This window comes from Carcharodon carcharias, chromosome 2, assembly GCF_017639515.1.
Source record: "Carcharodon carcharias isolate sCarCar2 chromosome 2, sCarCar2.pri, whole genome shotgun sequence".
NCBI classification, from domain to species: Eukaryota; Metazoa; Chordata; class Chondrichthyes; order Lamniformes; family Lamnidae; genus Carcharodon; species Carcharodon carcharias.
Genome location: NC_054468.1, coordinates 52096176 through 52110453, shown reverse-complemented (window position 1 = coordinate 52110453; position 14278 = coordinate 52096176). Strand labels below are relative to the sequence as shown.

The 14278-nt window shown below is 42.6% G+C and overlaps 1 protein-coding gene across 4 annotated transcripts in view; it reads left to right on the top strand.

Moving 5' to 3' along the window:
- si:ch211-51h4.2 overlaps positions 1-14278 on the top strand; it is a 432821-nt gene that overhangs the window by 193604 nt on the left and 224939 nt on the right. For all 4 annotated transcript variants that reach the window (XM_041210942.1, XM_041210945.1, XM_041210934.1 and 1 more), the window contains 2 exons: positions 8567-8690; positions 11175-11274. In XM_041210942.1, coding sequence (XP_041066876.1) covers positions 8567-8690; positions 11175-11274 — 224 coding nt within the window. The remainder of the gene's footprint in view (positions 1-8566; positions 8691-11174; positions 11275-14278) is intronic.

The following is a 14278-nucleotide window of genomic DNA, read 5'->3' as shown; positions in this document are numbered from 1 at the left end:
AAAGGCTGCTACATTCACAAATAAATTGTACTAATGGTAGCCATTTTAGATTTTAGGTAGCCATTAATTTTAAAAGCAAGTTGCAGTGACATATGCAGTGAGTCAAGTCTGGCAAAGCAATTGAAGTGACTATATGTTAGACTTGCATGGACCAGAAGACTATTACATAATTGTATGAAGTAAGGTTGTAACTCGGTAGCAGCATACATAATGGGATCATCGTTCCGAATTTGTACATATGATAAAAGCTTGACAAGATTAATTGACAAGACAAAATAAAACTGCTGCAAAGCAACAATCACTCAGATTAAAATTTAGGTAGTTAGAAATAAAGCAAGATATCAAAAAATTTCTTTGCCCAAGGTTGTGGAATAAGGTAAAAACAAAAATAAAAACAAAAAACTGTGGATGCTGGAAATCCAAAACAAAAACAGAAGCAGAAATACCTGGAAAAACTCAGCAGATCCGGCAGCATCAGCGGAGAAGAGCACAGTTGGCGTTTCGAATCCTCATGACCCTTCAACAGAACTAAGTAAAAATAGGAGAGGGGTGAAATACAAGCTGGTTTAAGTTGGGGGGTGGGGGGGTGGTGTTTGTTGGGACAAGCAAGCAGTGATAGAAGGAGATAACCAAAAGATGTCACAGACAAAAGAAGAAAGAGGTGTTGAAGGTGGTGATATTATCTAAAAGAATGTGCTAATTAAGAGTGGATAGCAGGACAAGCAAAGTACAGATAGCTCTAGTGGGGGTGGGGTGAAATAAGACTAAAAGGGCATAAAAGGTATAGATAACTGATCGGTGGAATACATTTAAAAATAATGGAAATAAGTAGGAAAAGAAAAATCTATATAAATTATTGGAAAAAACAAAAAGGAGAGGGAAGAAACGGAAAGGGGGTGAGGATAGAGGAGGGAGTTTAAGATCTAAAATTGTTGAACTCAATATTCAGTCCGGAAGGCTGTAATGTGCCTAGTTTCCTCTCTCCTCACCTTCCAAGGGCCCAAACACTCCTTTCAAGTGAAGCAGCATTTCACTTGCATTTCCTTCAACTTAGTCTACTGCATTCATTGCTCCCAATGCGGTTTCCTCTACATTGGAGAGACCAAACGCAGACTGGGTTACCACTTTGCAGAACACCTTCGATCTGTCCACAAGCATCACCCAGACCTCCCTGTTGCTTGCCATTTTAACACTCCACCCTGCTTTCTTGCCCATATGTCTGCCCTTGGCTTGCTGCATTGTTCCAGTAAAGCTCAACGCAAACTGGAGGAACAGCACTTCATCTTCCGACTAGGCACTTTACAGCCTTCTGGACTGAATATTGAGTTCAACAATTTTAGATCTTAAACTTCCTCCTCCATCCCCACCCCCTTTCAGTTTCTTCCCCCTTTTTGTTTTTTCCAATAACTTATATAGATTTTTCTTTTCCCACCTATTTTCATTATTTTTAATTGTATTCCACCGATCATTTATTTATACCTTTTATGCCCTTTTAGTCTTATTTCACCCCACCCCCACTACAGCTATCTGTACCTTGCTTGTCCTGCTATCCACTCTTAATTAGCACAGTCTTTTAGATAATATCACCACCTTCAACACCTCTTTGTTCTTTTGTCTGTGACATCTTTTGGTTATCTCCTCCTATCACTGCTTGCTTGTCCCAACAACCAGCAACCCTGCGCCCCCTGCACCTTAAGCCAGCTTATATTTCACCCCTCTCCTATTTTTACTTAGTTCTGTTGAAGAGTCATGAGGACTCGAAACGTCAACTGTGCTCTTCTCCGCTGATGCTGCCGGACCTGCTGAGTTTTTCCAGGTATTTCTGTTTCTGTTTTTGTGGAATAAGGTACCAGGGAGGATCATCAAAATGAGTAGTGTAAATAAGCTCAAGAAATAATTGGTATATTTTTTGGGAAGTGTTTTTTCTAAGCATTTGATCTCATATTCATGGCTAGACAGTTTCCAGAAGCAGGATGAACTCCTAAGCTAAAACTTACATTTACATCCACCTTGCAGAATCTGAAAGTCAACTCTGACTCTTCCCCCTACTTCCCCCTTGGCTTATGACCCCAACGCCAAATATCAGGCTATCATCACCTGGCCTATCATTGGTCTCATCTCCGCTGGAGGTCTTTCCTCCATGGCCTTTGTTGTAAGCTGTTGGGCGTAGTTTGGTAGGTCTTATTGAGGTATTCATAGTCTTAGGTAATTGAACGATAAATATTTGTTAACTACTATAAACTATATACATGGGTACAGAATAGGTCCAAGCTAAGACCAGTATCCATGCTTGTTTCTAAACATGGCTCTATCCAACACTACAGTGACCCTTAGGTGTGGGTTATGTATTCTCTTACATCACTATATGGGCAGTATTGTATTCAGTCCCACATTAAACTTTTATGTGCCAGATTCTTATACTACAACCTCCAACCTCGTGGGCCTCCAACCCTAAACAGCCCTCTTGTCCCTCTTTCCACAAACAGACTGACTCAGTAGACCTATCATTTCAGTCTGTTCCTGCCCCACAAAACTGATTTCTTCGTATCGCAACTCTAATTTTTCTCCCTTTGTCCATGACTCACCTATGTCCATGATTGTTCTGACGTACCCTGTAACTTTAACAGTTCCCAATTTCCTGGTTTAAACTGTCTCCTCTTCACCATGATGTTCAATTTTTCTGCACCTCCATCTTCCACCAGGATGGTTGAGGGCTCTCTCTTTCTTCTTGAAGAGGCCTAACCAATCTCCATCCACCACCTGGCTAACCTTTTTCATATTGAACAACTTCTCCTTTAATCCCACTCACTTTTTCCAGATGTGGGTTCTAGCAATGTGTGCCTTTTTGTGGGATATGTAGCATATTCCTTGTTTCTCTGAAGAAGAGACTACGGATTCAAAACATTAACTCTGTTTTTCTACCCACAGATGCTGTCAGACCTGCTGAGCTTTTCCAGCTTTTTCTGTTTTTGTTTCAGATTTACAGCATCCACAGTATTTTGCTTTTATTCCTTGTTTCCTTCCTACTTGGGATCCCTCCCTCACCTCTTTATCTGGTATATTGATGAAGTTATCAGTGCTGTTTCCTGCTCATGTCTTAAACTGGAAAATCTCCTCAACTTTGCTTCCAATTTTCACCCTTCTCTCACCTTCAGACTCTTCCTTTCCATACTTCGACTTCTATGTCTCCATTTTGGGGGATAAGCCATCAACAAATTTTCACTTTAAGCCCATTGATTCCTACAGCTACCTTGACTACACTGCTTCACACCTTGTTTCCTATAAAGACTCCATTCTCCCAGTTTCTGCTTCTCCATTGTATATGTTCTGAAGATGCAAACTTCCATACCAGTGCTTCTGATAGGTCTTCCTTCATCAATTGAGGAATTCCCCCACCCCTCCCCACTCTTGTCAGAGCTCTCGACCGTTTCTGCTCCAATTTCCGTAATTCTGCTCTCACCACTTCCCTCCCTCCCAAAACCATGACATTTGTCCTCACTTTCCACCCTATCCGCTTCCATTTTCAATGGATCATCCTCTACCATTTCTGCCACTTCCAGCATGACATCACCACCAAACATCCCCTCCCAATCTTTGAGTATTCTGAAGGGACCATTCCCTCCACAACACCCTGGCCCACTCCTCATTCACCCCAACAACCTCACCCCTTGCTATGACATATTTCTGTGCAAACGCAGACTCTTTAAACAACTTTTACTTCCTCTTTTTAATGTCCAAGGCCCCAAACATTTCTTCCTGGTGAAATAGTGATTTACATGTGTCAGCGGAATTCCCTTCCCCGAGAACCCGGGTTGATCTGGCTTTTGTGTGGTGCAGCTGTCCTCTTAACTATGGCTCAGACCAGGTCTCAGGTCAGGACAAATAACTCAGGACGTCTGTTGTTTGGATTCTCAAACAAGCCGGTTTATTCAAGCTTGTACAAGCTTATGCAGGGAGAGCAGCCTCTTAGTCCATCAAGGGGCGCTCTGCCATAATTACAAAGTCTCGTAACTTATATACTTTTTCGTATCACAATACATTTGAGTACATTTGAATATATCCATTCGGTAACCGACACACAGGTGCCATGTTAAAACTATCCTATTGAGTACATAAACATATGATTCTGCTAACCAATTATTCTAAAGGATGTATACATAATTGTATTATCCAATCAAAATTAAAACACGTACGCAAGACCTTGGTTCTCACAACTCAAGACTGCTGGTGTTTCATCAAAGACCCCTCTGTCCATTGTATGTTTTCCCATATCTAAGCTAAAACCATCTGCCCCTTCCCTACCTGAGAGGGGAATATACCTAAACTAACTTTATGTTATGTTTTATCTCCAGTCCAGCTCTCAAGAATTCAACGCACCATTTTACCACTTGAATGGTTCTCTCTGTGCCTAGATATTAGCTCATCTCTTGAAACTTTGTAAATCACACAAAACTCAAAGCTCCTTTGTATGCAATGTCCATCTGCTTACCCTCGGCAGTCAATTTGTTTAGCATCCATGTCTATCTGGAGATTTTAAGGTTTTTCAGTAAATTCTTAGTGTTCCCTTTTAGCATTTCTAATTTTCCCCTAACAACATGTAATTCTTTCCATTTTCTATACTGTTTTCACTGCTCACAATGCATGGTCTGCTCTACATCACGGAGACCAAACACAAACTGGATTGCTGCTTTGCGAAACATCTCCATTCACTCTGCAAGCATGAACCCAGAGCTTTCAGTCACCTATCATTTTAAATCTCCACCAGCCCTCACACTGACCTCTCTGTCTCCAACCTACTGCAGTGTCGAATGAAACTCAGTGTAAGCTCCAGGAATGGTATGTCACCTTTCGATTAGTTACCTTACAGCCTACTAGACTCAGCACTGAGTTCATTGAGTTCGCCAATTTGAGACCATAAACACTGCCTCTATTTTCTTTTGTTTTTTTTTCAGGTTTCAATTTTACTTTTGTTTTTCTTTTATTTTTCCTTTCAGATGGCAGATGTTCTTCATTCTGCCATTCATACCTTCTCTAAACACATATTTTATTTCTTCACCAGTCCCATAACCACTCCCTTCGGCCCTGCACCACCAAATTTTTTATCATTTAATCTTTCTCATCTTCCACTCTATCAAACACCATCCCTTTTGCTCTTTTTTCTACCATCCCTCCTTTCACTTACTTAAAGCTTAATACATTTGTAACTTTTCCCATTTCTGATTAAGGGTTATCGACCTAAAACATGACTCCGTTTTTCTCTCCACATTTGCTACCTGAGCTGCTGAATATTTCTAACATTTTTGCTTTTTATTATACCAGTAATCTCTTTTCTTACTCAATAATTTTTATGAATCACGGAGCTAAAGTATTTGAAAAAATGGCAAGCAAAGATTGTTAGGCCCATTAGTGCTCAGCCTATGATAATACTAACTCCTGGAATAGATAGAAAAAATGGGAAAGAAAACCTAATCACGGAACAAAACTAAAATTCCTCCTCAACTCCATAAGGCATCAAACAATCCATGACTCTCCCCAAGAAAATATATACTTCCCAGTATTTAGTCTAACTTGTTGTCTACATGTCTTATAGATAGAAGCCTAAAACTTTGCTCCCAGGTCAGGAGTACAGAGTTGGGACAATTCCCAGCTTGTACACCTGGGACCCAACAGGAAGTACTCCGAAGTTTCTGATTTTTGTTCCGGTTGGGGGGTAAAAATGTGGTCATGGCAGGCGACCCCAGAAACAGTACAAAGGCTGCCGGGTGCAGAGGAGGGCTGGATGAAGGCCTGCATCAGTGCACTGGCATTGTTTCAAGATTTTTTAAAAAAACAATAAAACATAAAAAACCCTATAGCCCTCACTTCTTGCACCCTGACAAAATCCCCATGCCAACCCACCCACCCCCTGCCATTGTCCCCATAACCTCCATGCCAGCCTGTGCTCCTCTATGCACCAAGTGTCCACCGTGGGCTGACGTCAGGACCCATGCTGAGATTAAATAAAGTTCTTAATTGTCTATTGATGAATTCACTATTTCAAAAAACAACTCTCATCAATAAAACAAATCACTATATTTAACCTCCTTTAATCCCTTATAAAACAAGCATTAGAATTCATTATCCCTAACTCAAAGAGATTATAACCACTTGGAACTGTTAATCAAACTGTGTACTGACAGGCACCCCACCGTGATAATGAAAGGTGAAATCAGCCATGCAGCACTAATCCTGTAATGAAAACTCTCCAGTTTATGTCAAAAGACAGAGTGAAATAGCAAGCACAGGTTTTTTACAATGGTTAAAGGGCAGGAGTTTTAAATGCCTTTTCGGCTCCTTTTGAGAGCTCTCTTGACAGTTCCTTTTGACAGCTATCTTGATAGCTCCAATGAGCATGACAGTTCCAATGAATTTAAGCATTTTGTATGCACATTCATATCTAGTTTTAACAATCCCAAAGGGCACCTTATCTCTCCCAAAGGGCATCTAACCTTCCCCAAAGGTGCCCCGGGACTATATCCAAAAGGGTACCTTACCTCTCCAAAGGACTCTGGTAAGTTTAAAAACAAAATGCTGCGGATACTGGAAATCTGAAACAAAAACAGAAAATGCTGGAAAAACTCAGCAGGTCTAACAGCATCTGTGGAGAGAAAAAAAAAGTTAACATTTCGAGTCCTTATGACTCTTCAACAAGACTCGAAACATTAACTTTTTTTCCCCTTCACAGATGCTGTTGGACCAGCTGAGTTTTTCCAGCATTTTCTGTTTTTGACTCTGGTAAATTGAACCTTCTCTTACTGGGTCAAAAATGCACAAGTTGTGTTTTGGACATTCCACCAGAGAAAATAACATCAGGCTTGAGGCAGCTGCACCTTAACACTTACAGTTTCCTTTGTGAACCAACCCCCACTGCGAAGATAGTATGTGCTGTGTTCGAAGGTGGGATGTCTGAATTCCAGCCTCTGGAGCCATTTTCACAAATGCAGAGAGCCTCTCTGGCTTTACAAAAATCCAAGCCAGAGCCCCTAGACCTGCTGTAGCTATTCTATGTGAAGTTTGATTTTCAATATTTTTTGTGAAAAATGTAACAAATAATTAGAGCACAACCATTTTATAATCCTGTAAGAGTCTGCAAGATTGTTGGTGTAAATCAGTAATTAATTGCACCTGAGGAAGCCTATTTGACCCACCTGGATCCATCCATGCAGAGATGTAGATGACCCAGCATTTTAAAGTCCACATGTTTTTACATTATTCAGGACTTCTGCCTCCCCCATACCTCTAACTGGAAGTTTATTCCATATCTTAAACACTCTTATGTGCAGAAGAAGGCCTGATATCGGTCCTAAATTTTCCTTTTACTGGTTTGAATATGTGTCCTTCAATTCTACTCCCACAATTAAAAGTAATATTCTGGGCTTTTTCTATATCCGTAAATATCTTATATCTCTAAAGATCACCTCTCAGGTGCCTTCTTTCCAGACATATAAGCCCAAGTCTATGCAATCTTTCTCCACAACTCAGACCAAAACACTGGCAGTCAATCTTATGGGTTTTCTCTGCACTGCCTTCAGCACTTGAAACTTTCTTGTTTCTTAGCAACCAGAATGAAACACCGTATTAAAGTTGCTGCTTGATCTTTACCTCCTATGATTTCTGTTCTATTGTTTTGGTCATGTCTTTCAGCATTGTATTGTTTACTACCTTGCATTGGTTGGTTAAAAGACTATTTTTCAGCTTCATCTTTTATCTATTTCATTATTTTTAAGAAAGTTTGCATGTTGTCTATTTTTCTTTACTACGTTTCTCACCTTATGCTTGTCTACATTGAATTTCACCTGTTATTGTCCTGCTCACTTATGCATGAGCCTGGCTTTTAGCTTAGAGGCGCATTCAGTCTCTGGAGGGATGGGAAACCAGGAAGTATGGGTTTCCTAAACATCTTACAGTTTTTAGCTGTAGGGCACCTTTTAATTTTTTTTCTGTAGGTTTCATCCCCAACAACCAGCCTGACTGACAGGCTGAGTGCCCGTCGTAGGGAAAGCCTCCTGCACAAGGGAAAAACAGCCAACTGGTTAAAAAAAAACCACTGTTGAAATGAAGGCACAAAGCCTCTTTAAAATGTTACAATGGCACCTATTCTGAGTAGATTGGGTACCTGCCCCTCACCCTGCCTCTGTTAAAACTGAAATTGCATGGATTCCAGGCAGGTTCAGTTCTGTTTGAGTTTTAACTTTTTAACCTCCCATGCACTCAAGTCAAACTGTCACATTTTTGGAGATCCAAAGGAGCCCCATTTGTGATATCTATCAGTCCCTTCCAGTTCCATTGCCAACCCTCCCTCCGCCATCCCCACCTAAATCAGTATTGTCCGCTAATCTTATCACTTTGTATTCATTTCTAAATCTTGGTCATTTATTTCAATTAGTAATGGTATTGGTGCCAGCACTGAATCTTGAAGCATCTCACTGTGAGATAACCCCTCTAAAATATACCCCATAGATTTTTGTTTGACATTATTATGAAGAATTGTTCCAAAATTATATATAAACTCTTTTATTTATCTTAGGCATGTCTATGTCATTCCATTCTTCACATGGGTCTTGTCTTTGGGAATTATTCTGGCTCAAGTTATTATACAGCCAATTACATCCATTTTGACACTGGCAAAAGGAACTCTGTTAATCATCACAGTGAGTACAATATTCTGCAGATTACTTGCTTTGGTCGAAACATGAACAGAATGCATTTTTAAAATGTTACTTTTTAAATAAATTATTTTAACCAATTCCTATATGTGAAAGACAAATGTAGACAAATATCAGACTCAGTCTGGAAATTCCTATTGCACATTTCCTCTAAGTAAGTTTCGGAATTCTTCTGCTCAAGTGTAAAAGTGTGGATGTGCCACCTGGTCTTATATCATTTATTCCATGTCAGTTTAATAATAATTCACTGTTCTTGCACATTGTGGTTATTTTATTTCATTGCTATTAAACGTCACCATAAAGGATCATAGGCTATAACTTCTGTGAGCATTTCCTGACAAACAACTTTGGTTGAATCCAGAGAAAGAAGTCAATGAAAAGAAAAATGAAGAAAAATTTAAAATGAACTCGCCAATTCGCGATCACCAGTTTTCACACTATCACACAAAATCAAAACCTCCTCCACTGTGTTAGGTTTCTCTCCTAAAATACCAGACGGAAAAAAGCCATTCAAACCTATCCAGTGTGTGTCTGCTCTAATTTGGGCTTTCTGCCTGAGTCCACACAACAACAAAGAGACCTCCCCCACACAAGCATGTTAGCAAAATTCCAGAGCCTAGCCTGGCAGTACAACTGAGCGCAAACCGGTCAACTGTCTGCATTATACAGCATTATAATACACGGCAGAAATATACAGCTAAGCTGGTATTTTAATACTTGAACAATACCCAAGTATATAAAGACCTGAAACAAATAGGAAACACAGAAGGATTTTTTTTTAAATTGAAGGATTTGCCTTTAAGTACCCAAAATCAGGCATGAATGGGATGTAAAGGAAAGCCAAACCCACACATGCCAGTGGATCCCTGAGGGCATGTCTCTGATTCACCAGTGATTGCTTATGCTAAAATAAAAGCAAAATATTACAGATGCTGGAAATTTGTCAAAGAAGAGTCAAACTCGACTTGAAATATTAATTCTGTTTCTGCCTCCATGGATCCTGCCAGGCCTGCTGAGTTTTTCCAGCACTTTCTGTTTGTATTAACCATAATGCTGTATGTTTTCCCAGAAGCTCATGTTGGTATTGCAATAAAAGGGTTGGTGAAGGACATCCTATTAGGCCACACATAGACTTACTTATCCTAAGTGCAGCCAGTCTGGCACCAGCTACCTTCAGGGCAGCCCAGTTTTAGGAAGGAGTTCTCTGTTTGCATATGAAAAGGGATCTGATGCCTGTTTCAGTTTCAGGTGAAGACCCTGTGGTCTACACAGGAGCCATAGCGGACCAACAATTTACATGTTCATGCATGTTGGCTATTTAACCAATTAATTTGTTTATTTTTTTATTCATTCATGGGATGTGGGCATCGCTGGCTAGGCCAGCATTTTTTAACATCCCTAACTGCCCTTGTTCAGAGGGCATTTAAGAGCCAACCACATTTCTGTGGGTCTGGAGTCACATGTAGGCCAGACCAGGTAAGGACGGCAAATTTCCTTCCCTAAAGGATATTAGTGAGCCAGATGGATTTTTACAACAATCAACAATGATTTCATGGTCATTATTAAACTTCTAGTTCCAGAATTTTATTGAATTCAAATTCCAACATCTGCCGTGTCCCCTGAGCAATCCCCTGGTCTCTGGATTACCAGTCCAGTGACAGTACCACTATGCTACTGCGCCCCCCCGCAAATATCACCAGCAGTAATTCTAGGCTTTATATTTGTGTATGTAAATTTTGAATTTGAATATAGACAGTATGGAAATATCACTCAAAATGTCAGTGGAAAAAGGTTAATGCACTGCAAGGCATTGGGATGGATTTTGCCACGGGCTGATATCGGGATCAAATGGGGCCAGGAGCTCTCACTTGCTGAGAGCAAGGCCAGCATATCAATCCTCCTGGATGAACCCTCCTAATTAGCCACTTCTATGCTTGCCATCCTGAATGCTGCCAGCCTAATTGGAGGGGCAACAACTCTGGAGCCACAGCAACCCCAGCAGAAGAGGTGGGCACTGCTGGGAACTGGGATCTAGACTGGTAGCTCAAGAGGAGGGGAAACCCTCCAGTGCATTCATCACAACCTTAATTGCAACCTTTTATGAATGCGGCTCCCTCTTTGCACAAGGAGCCTTTGACTCTGATGACCCCCCAGTCTGCTGCCTCTGCACAAGGCAGGAAGATGCTCTGCTGTGCAAAATGCCAGGGAGGCCACAAAGTTGCCCCTCATTGGGGCTTTGATAATGTTAATTGGCTGCCTGCCTTCGTGGAGAGGACAACTGATCCAGTCTGCACCTGGAAAAGTTTCCTGGCGGTGGGAATGGATCAAGTAGCCATGCCAACATGGCTACTCACTCTATTTCTGCCTCAACTTCAAGTCTGCCATCATGGGCTGGGAAGGTTCAGCCCATTGTGTCATGTTTCTTGGAAGAGAATTAGTCATTTGCACAATCTGTCTTCTCCTTTTCAGGTAATTGTGACCTTTGTTGTGGGCTCCGAGGTCCATCAAGAAATAATCAATGATTTCTCCAGCATTGGAGCACCCTTCTTGATGGGTACTGTTGCACTTGGTAAGTTATTTCTACTGAAAGTTTTTAACCCTGAATTATATTTGTGTCCTTTCTCAAAATGGAAGAAATGTTCATTTTTCATTTGGGACAAACTAATAAACAATTATGATTGCATAGTTTTGAAAGAGTGAGAGAGCTTATAATTTCATTAGCAGAAACAGAAGTGGCCAACTGAGATATTACTGTAATAAGTCATCCTTCATCATTTCTTCATCTGTCACTGAGCCACTGAACTCAGATGTTAACACTAATTTTCGGAGTTTTAAGATTTGAAATATCAAATAATCGTGTTCACAACAACACATTAGGCATGATTTTAAATACCTGGTCCTGCCAAACCAAGTGATCATTTGTGGGTCAGGAATCCATTGAAATCTCTTGCTTCTCCAGGTTCCCTCATCACTTTGTGAGGGCAGACAATATCCAGTGCGGATCTGTCAAAGGAAAGATTTCTAATTAAAGGGACCCTGGCACAGGTCAGAAAAGCTTAATTGCGCATGGATTTTTAAAAATTCATTCACGGGATGTGGGTGTCGCTGTCTGAGCCAGCATTTGAGGCTGCAGCAACCACAGGAACAGAGAGGAGACCTAGAAAGGCTTCTCCTGAGGTGTCTCACTCTTACCTGGAGGTTCTTCTGCGGGTCCGAGGGACTGCAGTGAAGTGACCTTTCCCAAGGGCAGGGCGGGGGGGTGGTGGGTGTGAGTGTGGAGGAAGGGAGCAATGAAGCAGGCGTGATTGGAAAAGGCCAAGAAGGTCAGCAGCAAAAGTGTGGTCCCTGCAACCAGGAGACAATGTACCAGGAGAATACAGCTTCTCAGATGGGTGGGAAAGGTGAGTCATGTAACACTTTCAGGAGCTAAGCCTTACACTCTGACTGCCCCAGCATCCTCCTGCACAGCACTCTTCAGGTTAATACACCTTGCGCTCCACTGACTCCTCTCTCTGCAGGCATCTCACAGAGTAAATGATACCAATATAATATGATGTATGGTTTAATTTAAATAGGGAGGAGAGACAAGGCAGGAAAGAAAGCAGGACACCAGGTTCTTTATGAGACTTTCTTTCAACAGTGCATCAGCAATTATTTAACACATTTGGGTGCTTCATTTGTCTAGATTGCAAAACGATTTTCTAATTTCCCAAGAATGTATTCAGGTTCAGGAAACACACCAGACATATGGACCAGAATTTTGACATCGGCGTACGGGGACGGGCCCGACACACCGATGTGTAAAATGACGCGCGGTGACATCGGTCATGCGTCCCAATGTTATCGCGCGCCATCACGATATTTCAGTGGGCGGGCGCTATGAGCTCTGATGTAGTCCCGCCATTAATTAACGGGCCACTTAAGGCCCTTGAGGCATAAATAGATTGAGATTTTTCGGAGCCCGTGTGATCTCCAGGGCGTTGCACGAGCACAGTGGGCAGGCGGGTAGGCCACATTTTTAAAAACCTCATCCACGAGCGGGATAAGAGGGGTGAGTAGAACTTGTTGGACATTTACTTTTTAAACTTACTGCTACTTGCTTGTGTGAACAGGAGAACTTTAGGTCTCTTCAGAGCTGCTTTTACAGGAATAACAGCCTTCAGGTAAGGACTCTGGAGGAAACATAATTCTTGGGGCCTTGCTGGTTTCAGACAGCCTTCCCTTACCCTGAGAATGGGGATTGTGCTCTCCATTGGAGGCATCTCCTCTGAGGAGGAAGAGAGGGCCAGAAGGGGAAGGAGGCCAGGAGTCCAAATTCAGCCTCTAGGGGAGCCACCTTTGGGAGGGCAGGTGTAGGAACAAGGGGCACAGGGCCAACAGGAAGTGCAAGGTGGAAGGGACTGCAGGAGACGCCACTATCCTGCTGTCAGGGTTTACAGACGGTGATGCAACTACCTCAATATATCTGAGGTACATTGCCGAAGGAGGCTCCTTCTCTCCAGGGAGACTGTGACCTCCACTTGTCGGATGATAGGCCCTGAGGTCAGCGTCAACTGTGTGGGCAGGCACCCCATGCCAGTGGTGTTGAAAGTCACAGCTGCCCTTGATTTCTATGCCTCCGGCTCCTTCCAGGGGTCGGGGGCTGATCTTTGAGGAGTCTCCCAGTCAGCTGTCCACACTTGTGTAAAGTTGGTGACAGATGCTCTGTTTAGGCAGGTATTGACATTCATTCATTACCGCTCAGATGAGGCCAACCAGGCGGAGCAAGCCAGAGGCTGCGCAGCAATCATTGGGTTCCCCCATGTCCAGGGTGCAATAGACTGCACACATGCGGCCATCAAGGCATCAGTGGGAGAGCCGGGAGCCTTCATCATTCCACTCCATGAACGTGCAGATAGTGTGTGATCACAGGATGCTGAGGCTCTTCAGTGCTCCAGCCGAACTGAATTGCTGGCTGTTGGGTGACGAGGGCTATCCCTTCAAAAGGTGGCTCATGCTGCCCCTCTGCCATCCAAGAACAGAGGCTGAGCAGTGGTACAATAGGAGTCATGCCCCCACAAGGGCTGTGGTAGAGAGAACCATCGGTCTTCTCAAGATGCACTTCCGATGCCTGGGCTGCTCAGGGGGTGCGCTCCAGTGCCCCCCAGATCGTGTGTCGCTGATAGTGGTTGCATGCTGTGCTCTCCACAATCTGGTACTGGAAAGGGGGGACACAGTGGAGGAAGAAGATGTAGACGCAGATGCTCTGATTGCACAAGATGAGTCCAGCAGTGAGTCCGAGGACGAGCATGCTCAGTGTAACACTGAGGGGTAGACGCTGACCCGGGCAACCTCCAGGGAGGCAGGGACACCCGGGAGGCTTTAATCCAATGAACCTTCAGCTAGCACACCACAGATGGACCTCCAACACATTCCTGGGCTGCAGGCTCCATACTCGATACCAGAGAGTAAGATCTGCCTGAATAGGAACATTAACTATGTGCCTTGTCAATAAAGCTCATTGACAAACAAGTCACTCACAACATCATGGGTTCCCATGCACCTGCAGAAGTAAGGAAACACCCTGAGCCTTG